General features: G+C 40.1%; 1 protein-coding gene across 1 annotated transcript in view; it reads left to right on the forward strand.

Moving 5' to 3' along the window:
* gabrg3 (gamma-aminobutyric acid type A receptor subunit gamma3) overlaps positions 1-15826 on the forward strand; it is a 52320-nt gene extending 36494 nt beyond the window's left edge. Inside the window, exons 5-9 of the mRNA XM_085773683.1 lie at positions 650-732; positions 5957-6094; positions 7494-7646; positions 13652-13851; positions 15174-15826. Of these exons, the coding sequence (XP_085629809.1) occupies positions 650-732; positions 5957-6094; positions 7494-7646; positions 13652-13851; positions 15174-15452 (853 nt within the window). The 3' untranslated portion in view covers positions 15453-15826. The remainder of the gene's footprint in view (positions 1-649; positions 733-5956; positions 6095-7493; positions 7647-13651; positions 13852-15173) is intronic.
* The last annotated feature ends 1314 nt before the right edge of the window (positions 15827-17140 follow it).

Consider the following 17140-nt stretch of genomic DNA (forward strand, 5'->3'; position numbering starts at 1 on the left):
TAATGACTGCTGACCAGCACAAAACAAAAAAGAGAAAGTCATTGATTTGTGATGCTTTTCACATATTCTTTCTCTAATGATTTCCACTGTAGCTTCACAACTGTAGAACACAAACTCTGTTCATCTGATAGGTGGAACAGTCGACTTATTTCATCACGTGTAGTGTGGTAACATTTCCCGCGGCTTCTTTTCCCCTCAGATACTTGTTTCCTTGGCTGGTTTATAACTGACAATCTGCAACACATCATTGCATCTGCAGCTTTGTGTGGTCCTGGTACCTTTTAGCTACATCACAGAACCTACATGTGATATTTACATTGATATGATATATTTTTAAAGAAGATTGTGTGAATGTTTGTGAACACATCATCAACATCACAGAAACACACACAATACTACACTTTTACAATGCTGTGATAAAAAATAATTGCAGGGTAAAGTGTCTCTGTAATGTTTATTGACTAGAAATGGCCTTGAGGGGAACCCAAGGGGTAATCCATGTATTAAGAGATAGACTTCTTCCCAACTCCTGTGTGTGAGACTAATGCATGATTAGGTGACACTTTAAAAGTCCCAAGAAAATGAAATGAACTCTTTTACAGTAAATGACTGACTGTATTATGATTATCACACTTGCTCTTCTTTGCAGACTGACGATAAATGCAGAATGTCAGCTGCAGCTGCACAACTTTCCAATGGACGAACACTCCTGTCCGCTCATCTTCTCCAGTTGTGAGTATACGCCTCCCACAACACATTGTTGCTTTACAATCTATACAATATATACCTGTGGTGCAGTGGCCAGTACTCACTGCACAAGTGCATCAAGTTTGCTCTGTTTATTTGCAGCAGGGTTGTGTATTTAATTGTCTGCACCTTACTACCTTACCTGCTATTCATTGATATAACTTCCTACATTACTCTATCACACTTAACTAACTAATGGTTATTATAACATAGCAAAAAGCAAAGCTTAAGACCCACTTGTATGTAAGATAGAGTCTTACTGTAGGTGTAGGTTTGCCTTTCTCTTCTTTTTTGCGTATTATCTTTGCTGTGTATGTTTTTAAATTGTTTTTTGTTTTTTAACTTGTACAGCACTTTCATGAAAAGAGCTCTAGAAATGAAATTATCGTTATTATTATAGCTTTTATTGCCAAGATAGATTCAGGGATTTAAATGTGAGTTTACTTATAATATAAATACACCCTACTTTTTGTGTCAACAGAGCTAAGGGAACTATAGAAACAATAAGCATGTACTGAAGTACTTCATTACATTAACACTATATTGAGGACAAAGCATAGTGCATAATACAATAACATATTATGGAGTAGTTTATTTCCATTAAACTTGTTTGGCAAATACCCCATTATCCTTTGGCCCGTGCTCACTTCATGACACCTCTAATAGGTGAATTTTGTTTAATCTAGCCAAGAGAAGCTGCACAGTATAATTCATGTTGTTGTATTTTCCCATTGTTTGGTATTTGGATGTGACATTTAAGGGGAGTCGGTCCATATGGAGGACGTTCACTTAAGCCTGGTGTCAGTCTGAGCCTCAGAGCAGTGTGGTGAAAATAAAGCTTGCAGCAGAGGTGATGTGATGTTGTGTGGATCTACAGCAGCCTCTTCAATCTATCATCAAGACCACAGTGAGATTTAATATGAGAAGACCTTGCACCTTGTGAAGCATATTACAGCTTCAAACCTGCACACTGCACTGCGCTGCCCTCCACTACCATGCCTGTGGACCCATCCTGCTGTGATCTATTACACCCATTTCCTTACCTAAGGAAACCACCAGGCATTACATTTGGTTTCCATGACAACATCTCTGTTTTCTGATTAAGTCAGATTTGTTCCTCTTTAGAGCCACCGTGCTCTAGGGGTTTGAAATAATCAGCTGAGTATAATGCAGAAATGCAGCATGATTAAACAGACAGACGTAAGGGAGCACAGTATATGCTCTGTAGATGCTACAGCATGTCAAGCTTGTCAGGTTTTATAAGATAGAAGTAATATTTATAGTTGGTTTTACAGTGGTCGGCTTCTTCTGAGGTGAATGTTTGATCACAATTCATAATTCATGCACTTACAATGTGACATACTGTAAAGGAGGGCAGACAGGTTTTTCCTGCTCTGTTATCCTTGGATTTGTTTTATAAGATTGGACATTGGGTTTTAGAAAATTCTCCATTGTATCCAACATTTGTATTAACCTGTTTAATTCAAATATTTTGAAGTCATAACTAAATGCATTATCGCATAACCAGAGCTGTTTACTTCCTGGTAGCACCATGAAATGATGGTGGATTGAGCAAAGTTCCCAGACACAGTATACGGAAGACAGACATAGGGCAAAGACTTCCAGGACACACCATCTTTAAAGTGTCTTATCCTGATATCACTTGAAGTATGTGAATGGTTTTGCTTTTACTCATGTTCTGGACAGGACTCTTGTTAACCTTTTTTCCAGCCACAGCAGGCAGCCACTGAAATGTTGTGATAAACCAACTGCATGCCACCTCCCAGGATCAAACAGCACACTGGCACAGTTATCAAAAAAACAGAGTTAAACGTTGTGAACCACACCGTGTACAACACGTGAAAGGTTTTATAGCCATGAAGCCATTGCAAACCCAAGTTACCTACAGTAGCACAGTGGACTTGGTTGGATGCACAATTCAAAAGACCATGCCAGGTAAAGGTACCTTGGTTAGCTACAACCTCGTCCTCTCACAGTCGTTCCAGAAGGACGATCTAAACATCAAACTAATCAATTCTCAGCTGTGGTTTGGATGTTGTTTATTGATAATAATAACTTTCTGGGTTCGGCCACTGTATATCTGCCTCAACTGTGTCTTTCAATAAATTTGGGAGGCGTAGCTTCTGAGGGAACATTAACCTTCCTCTTGTGTTCGGGTCACCAGTGACCCGTTTTCAGGTTTTAAATGCATAAAAGTACCACATAAATTTGTTTATAGCATCAAGGCTTTTTGACTTTGTCAGGAACCTCTATTTAAACAAAATAAAACAAAATTCTAAAATGCTCTGGTTAAAAATATGACATTTGTGGTGTTAGGGTCAATTTTTGAGTTAAAACTGAAGTCATAAGTGAAAAAACATGAATAAGGAAGCCTAACAACGTAACCAAGAGAGAAAAAAACATGGATGAAAAAAAATGTTTTTAGTTTACAGCTGTTTTAAAACACGGGTCAAAACTGACCCTAACACCTAGATGGTAGCAGAAAGCTAACACAAGACGAAGGTTAAAGTGGCAGGTGTATTTGTTTTGCTGTCTCTCTCCAGAATCACTCCACCTGTTATAGCAGTTTAGAAATTATCTCACTGCCTTTTAAGACAAAGGAAACTTTGACTGACCTTATTATTCCTGCCACAAGATGGGTGCAGGTTACTGTACCATGTTACATGTGCCATGATGAAAACACTCACCAAATGATTACCTTATTCAGCTGGTGGAGGCTGTGGTTAAGTGGAGGATGGGTTGTAAGCTGAAAGCCATCCTGGGTGACCCCCAACACCCTCTGCACAGGACTCTCACAGGTCAGAGGAGCAGCCGCAGTAACAGGCTCATCTCCCTGACCTGCAGAATAGAAAGATTCAGGAAATCCTTCATTCCTGCCCCCATCAAAATGCACAATGCCATTTGTTAGGCTATACACTTTTATTTTGTATTTATATCATTTTAGGTTATTTATGTGTTTTTTTTTTTTGCATGTGTCTTGTAAGCTGCTGGACGACTTGAATTTCCGTCCAGGGGGATGAATAAAGTATTTTCTATTCTATTCTATTCTATTCTATTCTATTCTATTCTAGACATGCAAAAAAAAAATAACAAAAAAAACAACACTTCGACATGCATCATAGTACGTTTTGAAGTGGAACATCATAACTCTCATTAACGTAAGACTGTTTACCTGTTTTTGGACAGTTGGACCTTTTCATTTCCTGGTCATTACAGAGAGCTTTTGCAATTTCCTGCTGTTGTAAATTAATCTCTCTATTGTACAGTATAGTCGTGATAATCCCTTTTCCATGGGATTCTGCTGAAATTGTCACACTGAGACACTGGCCTATTTTTCTTCAGAAACAGATGACTGACCAAACATGCAGATGATTAAAGTGCAGTTACTGAAACTACAGCACCACTGACAAAACAGATGACAAATGCATCATGTGTCAGTGCCAGATAACCACAGTCTGATATAGATCAGTTTTTCACAAGTTCAGAGTCAATCAGATGTTGAATTTCTTAAGTGTCCATATGAATGCTGTATTGCAGTTGTCCCTCGTGTCCTTATGGACATTAATAGATCCACTGCTACAGTACAGTATTTCATAGCACTGGTTAGCAGTCTGATCTCAGAAATAAGAATAAAAACTTCCACGAATCAGATATTGTGGCCTTCACAGTCACCAAATCTCAACCCAGCTGATGCAACTGTAAGATAATTTGGTCCAATACTGTATGTTAGACAGTGTGTTTTCCATTCAAATCATCAAGTGAGGGAGTATCTTTTGGAAAAATGGTGTTCGTCACTCTAGTACAGTTCAGAGACTTATTGAATCAATACCAGGGTGCGTTGAAGCTGTTCTGGCGGCACCTTACCAATTTGTCAACCCACTGTGAGTGCTTTGTAAGTTGTTTTAATAGTGCGGAAATCCCTCTTTGGGAAACTATTTTCTACTTTGGCTCAGCACCAACACACTGCATAGGGAAACACAAAACCGGAGTTTCTTCCCAACAGACTAATTTTGAAACATATTTGTTTTTTACTAACTTTGACTGTTCTCACATGAGAGAGGTATTTCCATTGAAATATTCAGGTGTTTGGGACAGGAAGGCATAAAGTAAGAATATATGTAGCAGTGCTCGTACAGTATGTGCAACTGACAGACCTGACAAATTGTGCTCTATTCTCTTAAGATGCTTAATATTAATAAATCATCTTTAAAATGTGTATTATTACTGTGGGATATCAATATATCTGTGTAATATTTTTTCTTTTCTGAAAACCAAACTGAGAAATCAGTTACACGTGATGTAATTCAAATGTTAGTTGGTAGCTAGTTTAGTTAATAATGTCTTAATGTCTTACAACAGCATTACACAACACTAGCCAAATCTGACCAGAGATATTAAGATATTGTTGATATTAGTTGGCTAATGTTTGTTACGTTTTTTTCATACTGTAATCATGAATTGTGCCATGAGCCCATCACTAATGTTTTATGCAAATGTTGTACAGAGCATTGACCATGCAACTGCTGCCATTCATAAAGGTTTGCTCAGTTAAAGAGCTTTGTTTAACAGTAAACTATTATTTTCCAAGCATTTTAAATCAGAGTAGCAAATCTGCTGCTGAATCTTTAATGACGCCATTAATGGTAAACGAGAGAATTGTGGCAAATGTTGATGAACTACATTCATCAAGCATGTTTGAAAACAATTAGTAGTTTGAGTAACATTTTCCCTCACAGTTAATGATTTTCTTAATTGAACGCCTATTACATCAAATTGCTATCAGCCAATTATCATAATTTTGTTAGCTTTTCCAATGGAAATGACTATGTGTCTCTTTAAGACAGGAAAGATTCAAGCTGGTGTGACACCAAAGCAGAAATTGAATCATTAACCCATCATTAACCTCACATGATCGATTGTAAAAGCACTCCCAGGCTCCATGCACATCATGTGAAGGTCAGACCCAACATCAAGATGGATTCAGTACATTATTGAACCAAAGCTTTCATTTAATCTACTTTCCTTTTGCCTCTGTCTTCATTCCAGACTGTCTTTTCATTAGCCAGCCTCCAGCACAAGACAAATGTTGCTCTAGGTGGCCCTAGGTCTGTCTGTACAGAGTATCCATCATTAGGATGTGCCATGCAGCGCCAGGGGTCACACTCACACATGCTCTGTGTAATTGCAGATGGATACCCACAAGATGAGATGATTTACAAGTGGAGGAAGAACTCTGTGGAGGCGGCTGACCAGAAGTCCTGGCGTCTCTACCAGTTTGACTTTATGGGTCTGAGAAACACTACAGACATAATAAAGACTACAGCAGGTAAGAAACAGAAGCATTCAAAAATAAACAGTTGCGTTGACGAGCTGGAAACTTATCGATATTTAGCGTCAGCACAGATAACACACTTGTTTGATATATTTTACAGCAGAATCAGTTTCAGTTCATTATATTTTTTTCCTCCTTCCACACTTTGTTGTTCAGTTTCAAGTTTTTTCCTTGGTGGGTCCTCCATAGAGAATTCTTTAACCAGACCGCCTGCTGTCGTATCATCACTTACACAACTACACTTGCCCAAAAAAATCTGAAGGAACAAGTTTCCGAAACAGAGCTCTATCTCTCCACTCTTCAGTCAATCACATTCATTGTTTGACACTGATTTCTTTTGTCGACTGTTTCTCAGGTGTCCAGCTGAGTAAATTGTTCTTATTAAGATATCATCGTCACCAGATCCAGCAAGTTGTTCACTAATGTCCTTTACAGACAAATGATAAGCTCTCATATTGTCAGTGACAGAATTTGAAGTTATCATCCTCAAGAGTCAGTCATGGTTGATCTGGCAACACCGCTGGTTACTGTGGTAACAAAAACAGCATTGTGATAGTCTTCCACATCAAAAGCCACCCTGTGGTTCACCAGTTGAGTGCTGTAAATGTGAAGCAGCAGCAGCAGCAAATGACCGCAAGAGTCGACTCTACAGATTCCCATTTTAAAATGTCCAACTTTACAGCCAGATGCAGAAAACCACTTATAGTTTTATAGCTTTGGTCTAAAAGCTTTGCCAAAATGTTGGTGAAGTGACATTGCTATCTTGGCAGTCAGGCACTGCCAAGAAAACCATGAATACACATCATACAGTAAGTGTGGAGTGAACTTTGTGTGGGCAGGAAAATGACCACACGAAGAACTATTGTGTGTCACCATAATGGTTCACTGTTAATTGATAATACAACAAATAATAATTTAGAATGCAGTACAATTTCCCTAAAAGTAATAACTGAAATCAGCTGAAGAAAGAAAAATGTGCTATAAAAGAGGAAGCTGGATGTGATCTGCATAGAGCTGACGATGCGCTTTTATTTTTAGAACTGTTATCCATCATTTGCATACAGGATTTCTCATGAGTCTGAATCTTAACAGGACGCCCCTGGAAACAAGTCTAAACATAATGCAAAACTGTGCTTCAACCCAGTGGGGCCATTTACCACTTTTAGTCAGTAAACACAGTTATAGGCCTACTGCAAGTTAGTGCATAACAACAATGCAACATTTTATTTAAAAAAATATACATAACTACTAACACAACTGTAATTTAAAAAAACCTCAATGTTAACTTACTTTTTTTTTTTATCTTGTGGCTAATTAACCCTACTGTATATTAATTAGTCTAGCACAATGAACAGCTGTCTCTGCTGTCTTGTGTTGTCTTTCATTTCCATAGGGGACTATGTGGTGATGACAGTGTACTTTGACCTAAGTAGGAGAATGGGCTATTTCACCATCCAGACCTACATCCCCTGCATCCTCACCGTGGTCCTCTCCTGGGTGTCGTTCTGGATCAAGAAAGACGCCACACCAGCCAGAACGGCTTTAGGTACTGTGACTTCCAGCAGCTCTGCCTCCGAACAAAGTGTGTGTATGTGTGTGAAAATCCAACATTTCCGTTCGCATTCTCACTTTTCAATTTTGTTTTGCTTTCAGTATGCTCCAGTCTTTATGTGCTGTTTTCTGTCACACATGGAAATTTGTTTGCCTCTTAACTTGAGTCAAGCCATGTGCTTCTTCTGTTTTGTTGTGCTTTTTCCCTTTCTTACACATGATTTTTGTTGTTGCAGTCCTGTGGAGCATTTTGGTGAAGGTAAATAATTTCAGTCATTTTATCCCATTTTTTCCATTTCAACATTTTATTCATTATTCACGTTTGAATGAAACTGTGATTGCCCAGGCCTTCAATTGGGGAATATGGGAAAATGCTACTCTAAGTAAGTTTTCAGCTATTTCAAAATTTTAGACCGAAAAAAAACTGAAAAAGTGTTTGACTTTTTTTTACTTTGGGATAATTTGTATGAATGCATGTTGTTCATTCGGCTTTTGATGAAAACACATGTGTGGCAGCCTCTCTCAGTGCTGAAGAACTGTCAGCTAAGTGTGACACTGTTGTATTATTGTCCACTCAATACTGTACATTCACCACTGATTAGAGGGACAAACGTACTAAATAAAGCTAGAGTGACATTAATCAGTTAACCTTTTTTAAAAACATCCAGATCAATTGCATGCAGACCTGGGGAAAGAATGCAGATAATGAATGGATCCTAGATGTGCTAATGTAATTGTAAAGGTGTAGGGATAAGAGTGGGAGTAAAGATAAAGCACTTCAGCTGTACAAAGAGACTGGGTGAGTCAACACAGGGCAGCAAAACGTTCACTTCAGGTAACAAATAGTTATAGTACTAACTTCGCCCTGTATCAAGTTATCACACAGTTTACCAGCTCCCCCCCCCCCCCCCCCCCCCCAACACTTACATTTGGTTTCAAACTCTCTGCAGTATGTTTTTCACACATTCAATGCCAAACCTCACAATTTCCTCCACATTAAGCTGTCAGTGAAGATAAATGCATTTCGAGTTTCTCCTCCACAAACCTGCTCGCTCTATTGTTGAGAGCAAAAACTACATAATCTGTGCCACAGCATCAGCAGAAGGAAGGTGAGGGTAATCACTGTGGCAAGCAGAGGCCAAAGGAAAAGTGTGTGATGTCCGCCTGAAATGAGACCAGCTTGTTACCATGGGAACCTTGGTGAAACAGTCGCAGATGTTTTGTTTTTTTCTTATCTCTATAATGCTGATGGAGGAGTGAGAGGGGGGATTAAATTATACAGGGGTGCTTGCTTTTTTCTTGTCCATCAATCTGAGTGACATCAACATCTGCTGTTAGTCAGAATCAAAACATTAGCTTAGGGATTTTGAAGTTGTCATTATCTTTTTTTTTAAGTAAACACTGTATCATATAGTTCCTCTAAAGTACAGAGGACTATGTTTGATATACACAGTAATAAAGGACTGTGGAGCATTTTAGCCTCTCTGAGCACATAGTTTTGGTTTTGTGACCTGACATTTAGTTACCTCCACTGCTCCCATCAGTGTCTCAGACACAGCACACAACTGTCTTCTGCAAAATAGCTCTGATAAAGCCAGTGCAGCCCACCTGCCAGACAGCAAACTGACAAAGTTAACGAACTGAACAGCTAGAGAGACAGATATTTCCCTCAGGAGTTGGTGGAGCCGAAAAAAGAAAGAGTGGATATTGGGCTTAAATTTGTCAGATAGCCAGGCACATAGGTCATGTGCTAATAAGAAAAAAGGGCATTTCCACCATAACAACTTAGAATGGCAACTCAATAGTTTCTATGTGGCTACAATTTAACACAGAAGCTTTTAAAGCTGAAAATTATCATGCTCACAATGACATTGCTAACTAATACCCCTTACCCACTGGTCAAAAAACCAGTTTAAACCCGCTAACAATCAGCTTTTGGTAGCAGTGGGAAAGGCGCACTGAGCCGCGTCGACCCGCGTCAAACGACTCGGCGAGCGACGCGGGTTAAAATCGCCTTTAATCGGCTCGGCTCCGATCGGCTTGCAGTGGGAACGCCAGACCCGGGTCAACCCGCTAATTTACATGATGGCGCTGAGCATTACGTGACGCCACGTCATCGTGCCGGTCGCGTCTCATATCACGTACCAAAACAAAGCTCTGCACTCATTCGAGACTGGGATCAAAAGATCAAACAACACTGACCAAAAACGATTGAGACTCGACTCGACTCTGCCTTTTTGCGTTTCCATTACTTGGAATCTGGTACCCGGTAGGCTTCTATTTTTTTTGTACCTGCTCGGCTGCGGTTCCAAAACGGGTGAAGCGGTACTAAAATGTGACATGTAAACATTGCGGACCGCTGATTGGTCAGAGAGTGGTCAGAGAGTCGTCACCAGCGGCCGCTGGTTTCATTTTATTTTGTTAAGCACCGCCCGTTGCTATGACAACCGGCTACTCTAAAGCCGGTACTATCCTGTAATGGAAACGCTCTCTAGAATAGTACCTGGTACAAGAGCCGAGTACCATGTAGTGGAAACGTGGCTTTAGATTTAGTCTTTGTCTTTATAGTCAATTTTAGTCATTTCTACTGTATATATGTGATAGTTTTAGTCGATGAAAATTCAAAAAGGTTTTAGTCAGTTTTATTAAAAAAATAGTCTTTTAAAGGGACAACAAGGAGTTTCTATTTGGTTATAAAAAAGTCTCACGTTAATGTGGATGAATCTACGCTACCCACTAGGGGTGGGTATTGCCAAGGACCTCACGATACGATACGCATCACGATACTTGAGTCACGATACGATATTGCGATATCCCAATTTTGCGATATATTGCGATATTCTACGATATTCTACATAGTTCACTGAAAAATGTAAAAGGCATTATGCATCTTAAAATCCGAGTTGTATGTACATCAGATGATAGTGATAATTTATGGGACAAACTGAGTCAAAACAATGTAATTCAAATTATCCATGCCATTTTATACAAGTGCAAGTTACAACAACATATTTGCATGTACAACACACTGTCTGAGGCAGCAGTACAGTGACACCTCGCGGAGCAGAGGTGCGGAAGTCGTACTGGATTTACGTCTGAAACATGATTTATTATTTGAAAAAAAAAATTGTTTTTTTGTTTGGAAAAAAAAATCGATATTTAAATATTGAATATCGATATCGTATCACGATATAAAGTATCGCGATATATTGCCATATCGATATTTTTGCCCACCCCTACTACCCACACTTGTTAATGGGCCCATTTTGCGAAAAAGGCAGATCTGGCGGAGGGCCGCTGTCGTAGTTACACTGTCCAATGCCACCCCAATTAAGGATGTGGTCTGAGATTGCACCAGGCAACTCTTCTCCATATTCACCCTGAGTCCGAGGCGAGCCACGTGGGACAGGAGACGCCCTGTATCTTGGGACACCTGGGCCTGGGATGGCGCACAGAGAAGCCAGTCGTCCAGGTATGGGAGAACCTTCAGGGCTGCGGCCACACACCTCGTGAACAACTTTGGGGAGAGGTAGAGCCCGAACGTTAGCACTCACGTCAGAACAGCTAGTGGCGGCCTCGACAGGCAAAGCAAAGAAACTGCCGGTGTCGCTGAGCGATGGGGACATGAAAGTAAGCATCCTTGAGGTCAATGGACGTAAACCATTCTCCATAGGTGCGTTTCCACTGCAGGAACTTTGGGGTAATTTTACGGGCTGGCCCCGTTGGTGCGTGTCTCCACTGCAGGAACCTCCCCCACAGGGCCGCTTACAGGAACCTTTACAGGGCCGAACGGAGTCCCTGGTACTCAGATCGGCCCTGGAAAAGTCCCGGTGGGACTTGAGATTTACTCTGTGCTGATTGGTCAGACTCAAAGTAGGATGTGACGCCAAGAGAAAGCGGCATTTTTAAAACCCAACGTTACTAAAGACGCAAGATGGCTGGAAAAAAGTGAGAGTAAGTCAGTAAAAGACGAGAGTAGCAGTAGGCCTGGTAAAAAAAAAAGGAGGAGAAAAAAGTGTGACAAATATGCAATCGCGGGATTGCGTGACAATCGAGACGGCAATCTTTTTCCTTTTTTCTTTTTAGAAAGCGTCTATGCTGCCGGAAAAAACAACAACAAGAGCAGAAGAAAAAAAAACCCATGTGTATGTACACAATATGTACACAATGTGTACATATAGGTTTTCCTAGGTGATTTAAAGCAGAAGTAAGCGATCCGGTCGTTTTGGCTAACTTCTTGTCAGCCGATGGAGTTAGCAGTCCCCGCCCTCGTCATGGATCTATTGGTCCTCGTCCCTACGTCACCACATTCACGCGCATCCCTTGGCTGCACACACAGAGAGGACCGCCCCTTTATGCCGTTCTCTCTCCTCATTGGATAAAGGTTGTAGGATACAAGGAAAGTTTTCTCCTCGGCTTACAGCAGAGCAGAGTGACTGACAGACCCGTGTTTCAGACCAAACACTCTATATAAGTGATTCCCGTCGGAAGATATAACTATTTAAGACTTATATTAACACAAACATTCCGCTTACTTCTGCTTTAAGTTATAGTCAAATAAAAACCACACATAATTTAAAACCAACTTCATGGAGCTTGCAAAAATTATAACCATTATAGATTATAGAACAATTTTACATTTCATGAACAGACATAAATGATTGCGTTTGATTGCTTAAAGTTTCTTTAGCATCATATCTTATTATTTATGAGGCACTTGGTAAACTGTTACTAATCTCAAGTCTGGTAACCTTGAAAGCCTCTAGTCCCAATAAATGAAGCTCAGAGTCAAACAGGACGTTATAGTGGGAGTGACTGGAATATAGTAAATTGATACATATTTGTGCCTTGAAACATGCTCTGTCTTCTTCTTTGTGCCTGACAAACACACTGTGTTTTCACACAAACTGATTAATGAGGGGATTTCTCAGTCAGTGAGATCTATAAAGTGGATCCATCCACGTAGTTTTATCATTCAGACCAAAATAATGTGTTTGCATTTCTTGTTGTGCGCACACACACACACAGTCATGAATTGTATCTTGCATCTGTTTGGTGTCTGTCTCTGTGGAGTTTTCCTGTTTTGTTTCTGACATTTGACACATTTTCTACTTTGCACATTTAAAATTAGAATGACATTCAGTAGAGGGCGTTCATCCTCCAAGGCCCAACAATCCCACAAATATTATCTATGTATTTATTGTCTTTAATAATTGCACACCACAGCTGTATGGCTGTATAACTTGTCGTGTGCCCAATGATTATGAATGACATTGAGGTAAACAGACACATATCTGTCAATGCTTGACTGTTCAGGATCTACTAAATTAATCATCATCCAGCTCATCTTCTTCAGAACAATTGCATTTTAAACACTCAGTCAAGTTTGATTATGCCTTCAAATGAGTGACAGTATTTTATTTTGTGTGTTCTTTTTGCAACATTTCTTGAGGTTTAAAGAAGTAAGCGATATTTTTGTGTTAATATAAGTCTTAAATAGTTCTATCTTCCGACAGCAATCACTTACATAGAGAGTTTGGACCGAAACACGGGTCTGTCAGTCACTCTGCTCTGCTCTGAGCCGAGGAGAAAACTTTTCTCGTATCCTACAAGTTTTATCCAATGAGGAGAGAGAACGGCATAAAGGGGCGGTCCTCTCTGTGTGTGCAGCCAAGGGATGCGCGTGAATGTGGTGACGTAGGGACGAGGAACAATAGATCCATGACGAGGGCGGGGGCTGCTAACTCCATCGGCTGACAAGACGTTATGGTGCGTTCAGGGCAACCCGTAACTCGTGTATTTCCGACCTGTGAAGTCGTACCAGTTCGATCTGGTACGAGTTCACGGGTCGGAAGTTACGAGTGGCTGTTATAGTGACTTTCACAGGTAAAACAGGTTGGAAAAACACGAGTGGGTTGCCTGCCATGTCAAAACCAAACTGAAAATAGATCCAATACAAAGCCCTCCATCACATCAGTTTGTCCTTCCTCTGACCTTCAGGTATAACCACAGTACTGACCATGACAACTCTCAGTACGGTGGCCAGGACGTCATTACCCCGCGTGTCTTACGTCACTGCCATGGACCTTTTCGTCACCGTCTGCTTCCTGTTTGTCTTCGCTGCTCTGATGGAGTATGCAACATTAAATTACTACTCCTACAGCACCAGACGACCCAGCTGCATGGAACATAAAAGACCTGTAAGTTGGCCTCAAGTCTATTCAATGCTCCCACAGCAGTGACCCCCCCCCCCAGTGATAAGACAATGATCAAATGTAGATTGAGTCGATGTCCTTATGTACAGGATTACTGTCACTTGTTACAAAGACAGATTTCTCTGTTATCATCAGACAGAAGTGAGAAAACCTTTCAGGGTTGAGATGATGTGATGTTGCCCTTTTTAAGCTCCTCTGATAAGACTGTTACTATTTTAGGGGACACTGCATCAGTCTGACACGACAAACAGGCCATCTCCACCCGTCAACAACTGAGGAAAGGGAGCAGAGACAGTCACCTCATGTTCTGTGCATAAAAACCATTGTTCATCTGTAGTTTTAGGTGCATTATAATGAATGCACTGCAGAATAAATTGTGACTAATATTCATATAAAATTTACTTGTTTAGCTTGTTTTAATTGTATTCAAAATTAAATATGGTATATAGCAGTTAGTTTTACAGTCATAAATCATCAGTGTTTGGTTCCTATTTACAGTAGTTTAATAATCAATGCAGGTTTTATGCCTGAATGACAAATCAACAGACCTACTTTGTCCTTCTGTTTGCACTTTTGGAAGAGTGTTTGCAAATGACTGTCATTTCTCAGATTGGTTTTAATATCTAAAAACACTTTATTTTCATGCAGCTGATGCATTATTATTGCAAAAAATTACACAAGATGACAAATTAGGGAAACATCTTGACCAAGACTAAGAGTTGACAGTTTAAACATTTGGTTAATCAATTTAGTTTAACATTGTTTCAATCACAGAATATCAGGTAGTGTAGTGTTTCCTATTTAGTATTACTGTGCAGGACTAGATAAGCAGATGAAACACATGACTGTTTCAGTGCAGCCATGTAGATCTGCACAGTCAAACACAAAGGTGAAGCTTGAAATGCAGATCTGCCAGAGGCAGCCCAGAGAGCACCTTGACACCGAAACAAGCTTTCTCATCACACGTCAAGGACAGGATGAAGGATGCAGATTAGATGCGAGGTAGATCATGAATATTTGCAGGACAGAAGTGAAATTTAAATGATCATTCTTTTTACAGTCTCTTTTTCGTAAGTCAGTGTTACAGAAGGGATCAGATTGCTGATGTACACATTTCATTTTTAGGTGTTGTGTATGGTGATTGAAAAATAGACAAGTAAAACCCGTTACAATTCAATTACTGCAGCTTCTATTCCAGTTCCCCCTAAAAAAAACTCATTAACCCTCTCGTCTGCACCAGGGGGAAACCCCACTCATGTGATCACCATGATTTAAACTCAGATCATTTTGCTTCTGTCTCTCCTCAGAACTACTCTGTCCTGGATGTACGACCCCCACACACCGTCATCGCTTTGAACAACTCACTGTACTGGCAGGACTTTGAAGACGCTTGTGTCTACGACTGTCTGGATGGAAAAGACTGCCAGAGCTTCTTCTGCTGCTTTGAGGAGTGTAAAGACGGCGCGTGGAGAAAAGGACGCGTCCACATAGATCTGCTCGAACTGGACGCGTACTCTCGCGTCTTTTTTCCCACCTCCTTCTTACTGTTCAACATCGTCTACTGGGTGGGCTATCTCTACCTTTAGCACACTGCAGGAGGTTTTCAAAAGGAGGACAGCACAATTACACAGAAGAAATTTAAGTCTTAATAAAAAAAAAAAAAGGTAACACCAAATAAACTCTCTCACCTGAAGCAGTTACCTGGAGATGAATTCATAGTGTGTCTGCAGGCCTGTGCAGAGCAGGGAGGACAGGATGGACTGTGTGCTATAGTGACAATACATACACAAAGATGTGTATGTGCTGTGTACTGTTACCCCTAAACTTCTAAATCAGGAGGCTGACTTGCAAGCAAGGGAACGCACAGGCACGTTATTATCCAGCCATCAGTCAAATCCAGTTGATGAAAATCCAAGGACATTCAAACCATTCATAGTGCCTTCCTCTGGAGGGGTAGATAGTATCTGCTACAATAATCAGGGAAAAATGATTTATAAAAAAAAAAAAAAAAAAGATACAAGAGCCTGGCTTTGACTGATTATGGCTGCTCTCATTTAGAGCGTTGAGTTACATTTATAAAAACAGGCATTTGTTGTTAACACCCAAATCAAGAAGCATTAGGTCCTTCACTTTACACTGACTTTCAGCCATTAGGGCACGACTCGCAACGCCAGTGCCCCTGTAAGTTTTAATAAAGAAATGGGTACCCAGGGAAGAGGAAGAGCTGATTTTCCTTAAAGCAGAAGTAATAGTTTGTGCTTTATTTGCATTTAAAATATTTTAGGGCATTAAATCATTTATTTTAGAGTTTCATTGAATTATGATGATAATGGATTTATTCATATACAAACAAATTTGGGGCTCAAGAGGGAATAAAAATATTATTTGGAAGCCCATTCAATAACTGACCAACTTTTTTTTTCATAACTTTCCTACTCTGAAAACATTATGATTAATACTGATGTGTGTTTGCTTAATACAAAAGGCTAAAGCCAGAAACTCGTTATCTTAGCTTAGCAAGACTCAAAATTTGTGTGAAAGCATTTGGGTTTTTCTAAAGGCTCCCAAGGAGTCGGCCGTACTGTGAGCGGTGCAGATCCCGCGCCCACTGTCTGTGGACGTTGGACGTTAGTCGAGTAAGTCATATCAGCTCGGTGTCACATTTAAAACAGGTCATGTGAAAACTCTATTGTGTGACACTGAGTACACATATGCGGAGTCGGTGCGGTCTAAAAAATGACGTGTCCAGCGGATGTCCGCATTGAGTCCGCGTGGACGTTCGTGGTGTCCGCTCCGCCCGACTGTGTAGGGGCCTTTAAGAAATAAGCTATATGTGTTTAGTAAGTGAACTTTACTTTTACTTGATTTGCCCTTATTCCATGGCTTTATGCTAAACTAACCAGCTTCTTATTGCAGATGTTCTTGTCTAAGTCAAAAAAGCAAATAATTGTATTTTTTTGAAATATAGTAAATTATCAAATATTACAGAGGATTCACAACAGTTTTCAACCACTGCATCTCACTTATTGAGCAGGGCCTTTGTGTACCTCACCAGCAGTGGGTAACAGGCCTTTATTTCTATTTGGCAGACTGATAGTTTAGTTTGTTGTGTCGGGTTGATCTGTTGATCTGCATCTGTTTGCCGTGTCAAAGTTCTACCGTTTAAGGGGACAGAAATCCTTTATTTTATGATGTAACAGGACTTTAATGTCTGGGTTAACATAATGCAATAAGTAGCTGTGTCTCAGTTCAGGGGCCACATCCTTGACATGTG

The sequence above is a fragment of the Trachurus japonicus genome, chromosome 4 (assembly GCF_045865225.1).
Source record: "Trachurus japonicus isolate A0001 chromosome 4, Traja_1.0".
In the NCBI taxonomy this organism is placed as follows: Eukaryota; Metazoa; Chordata; class Actinopteri; order Carangiformes; family Carangidae; genus Trachurus; species Trachurus japonicus.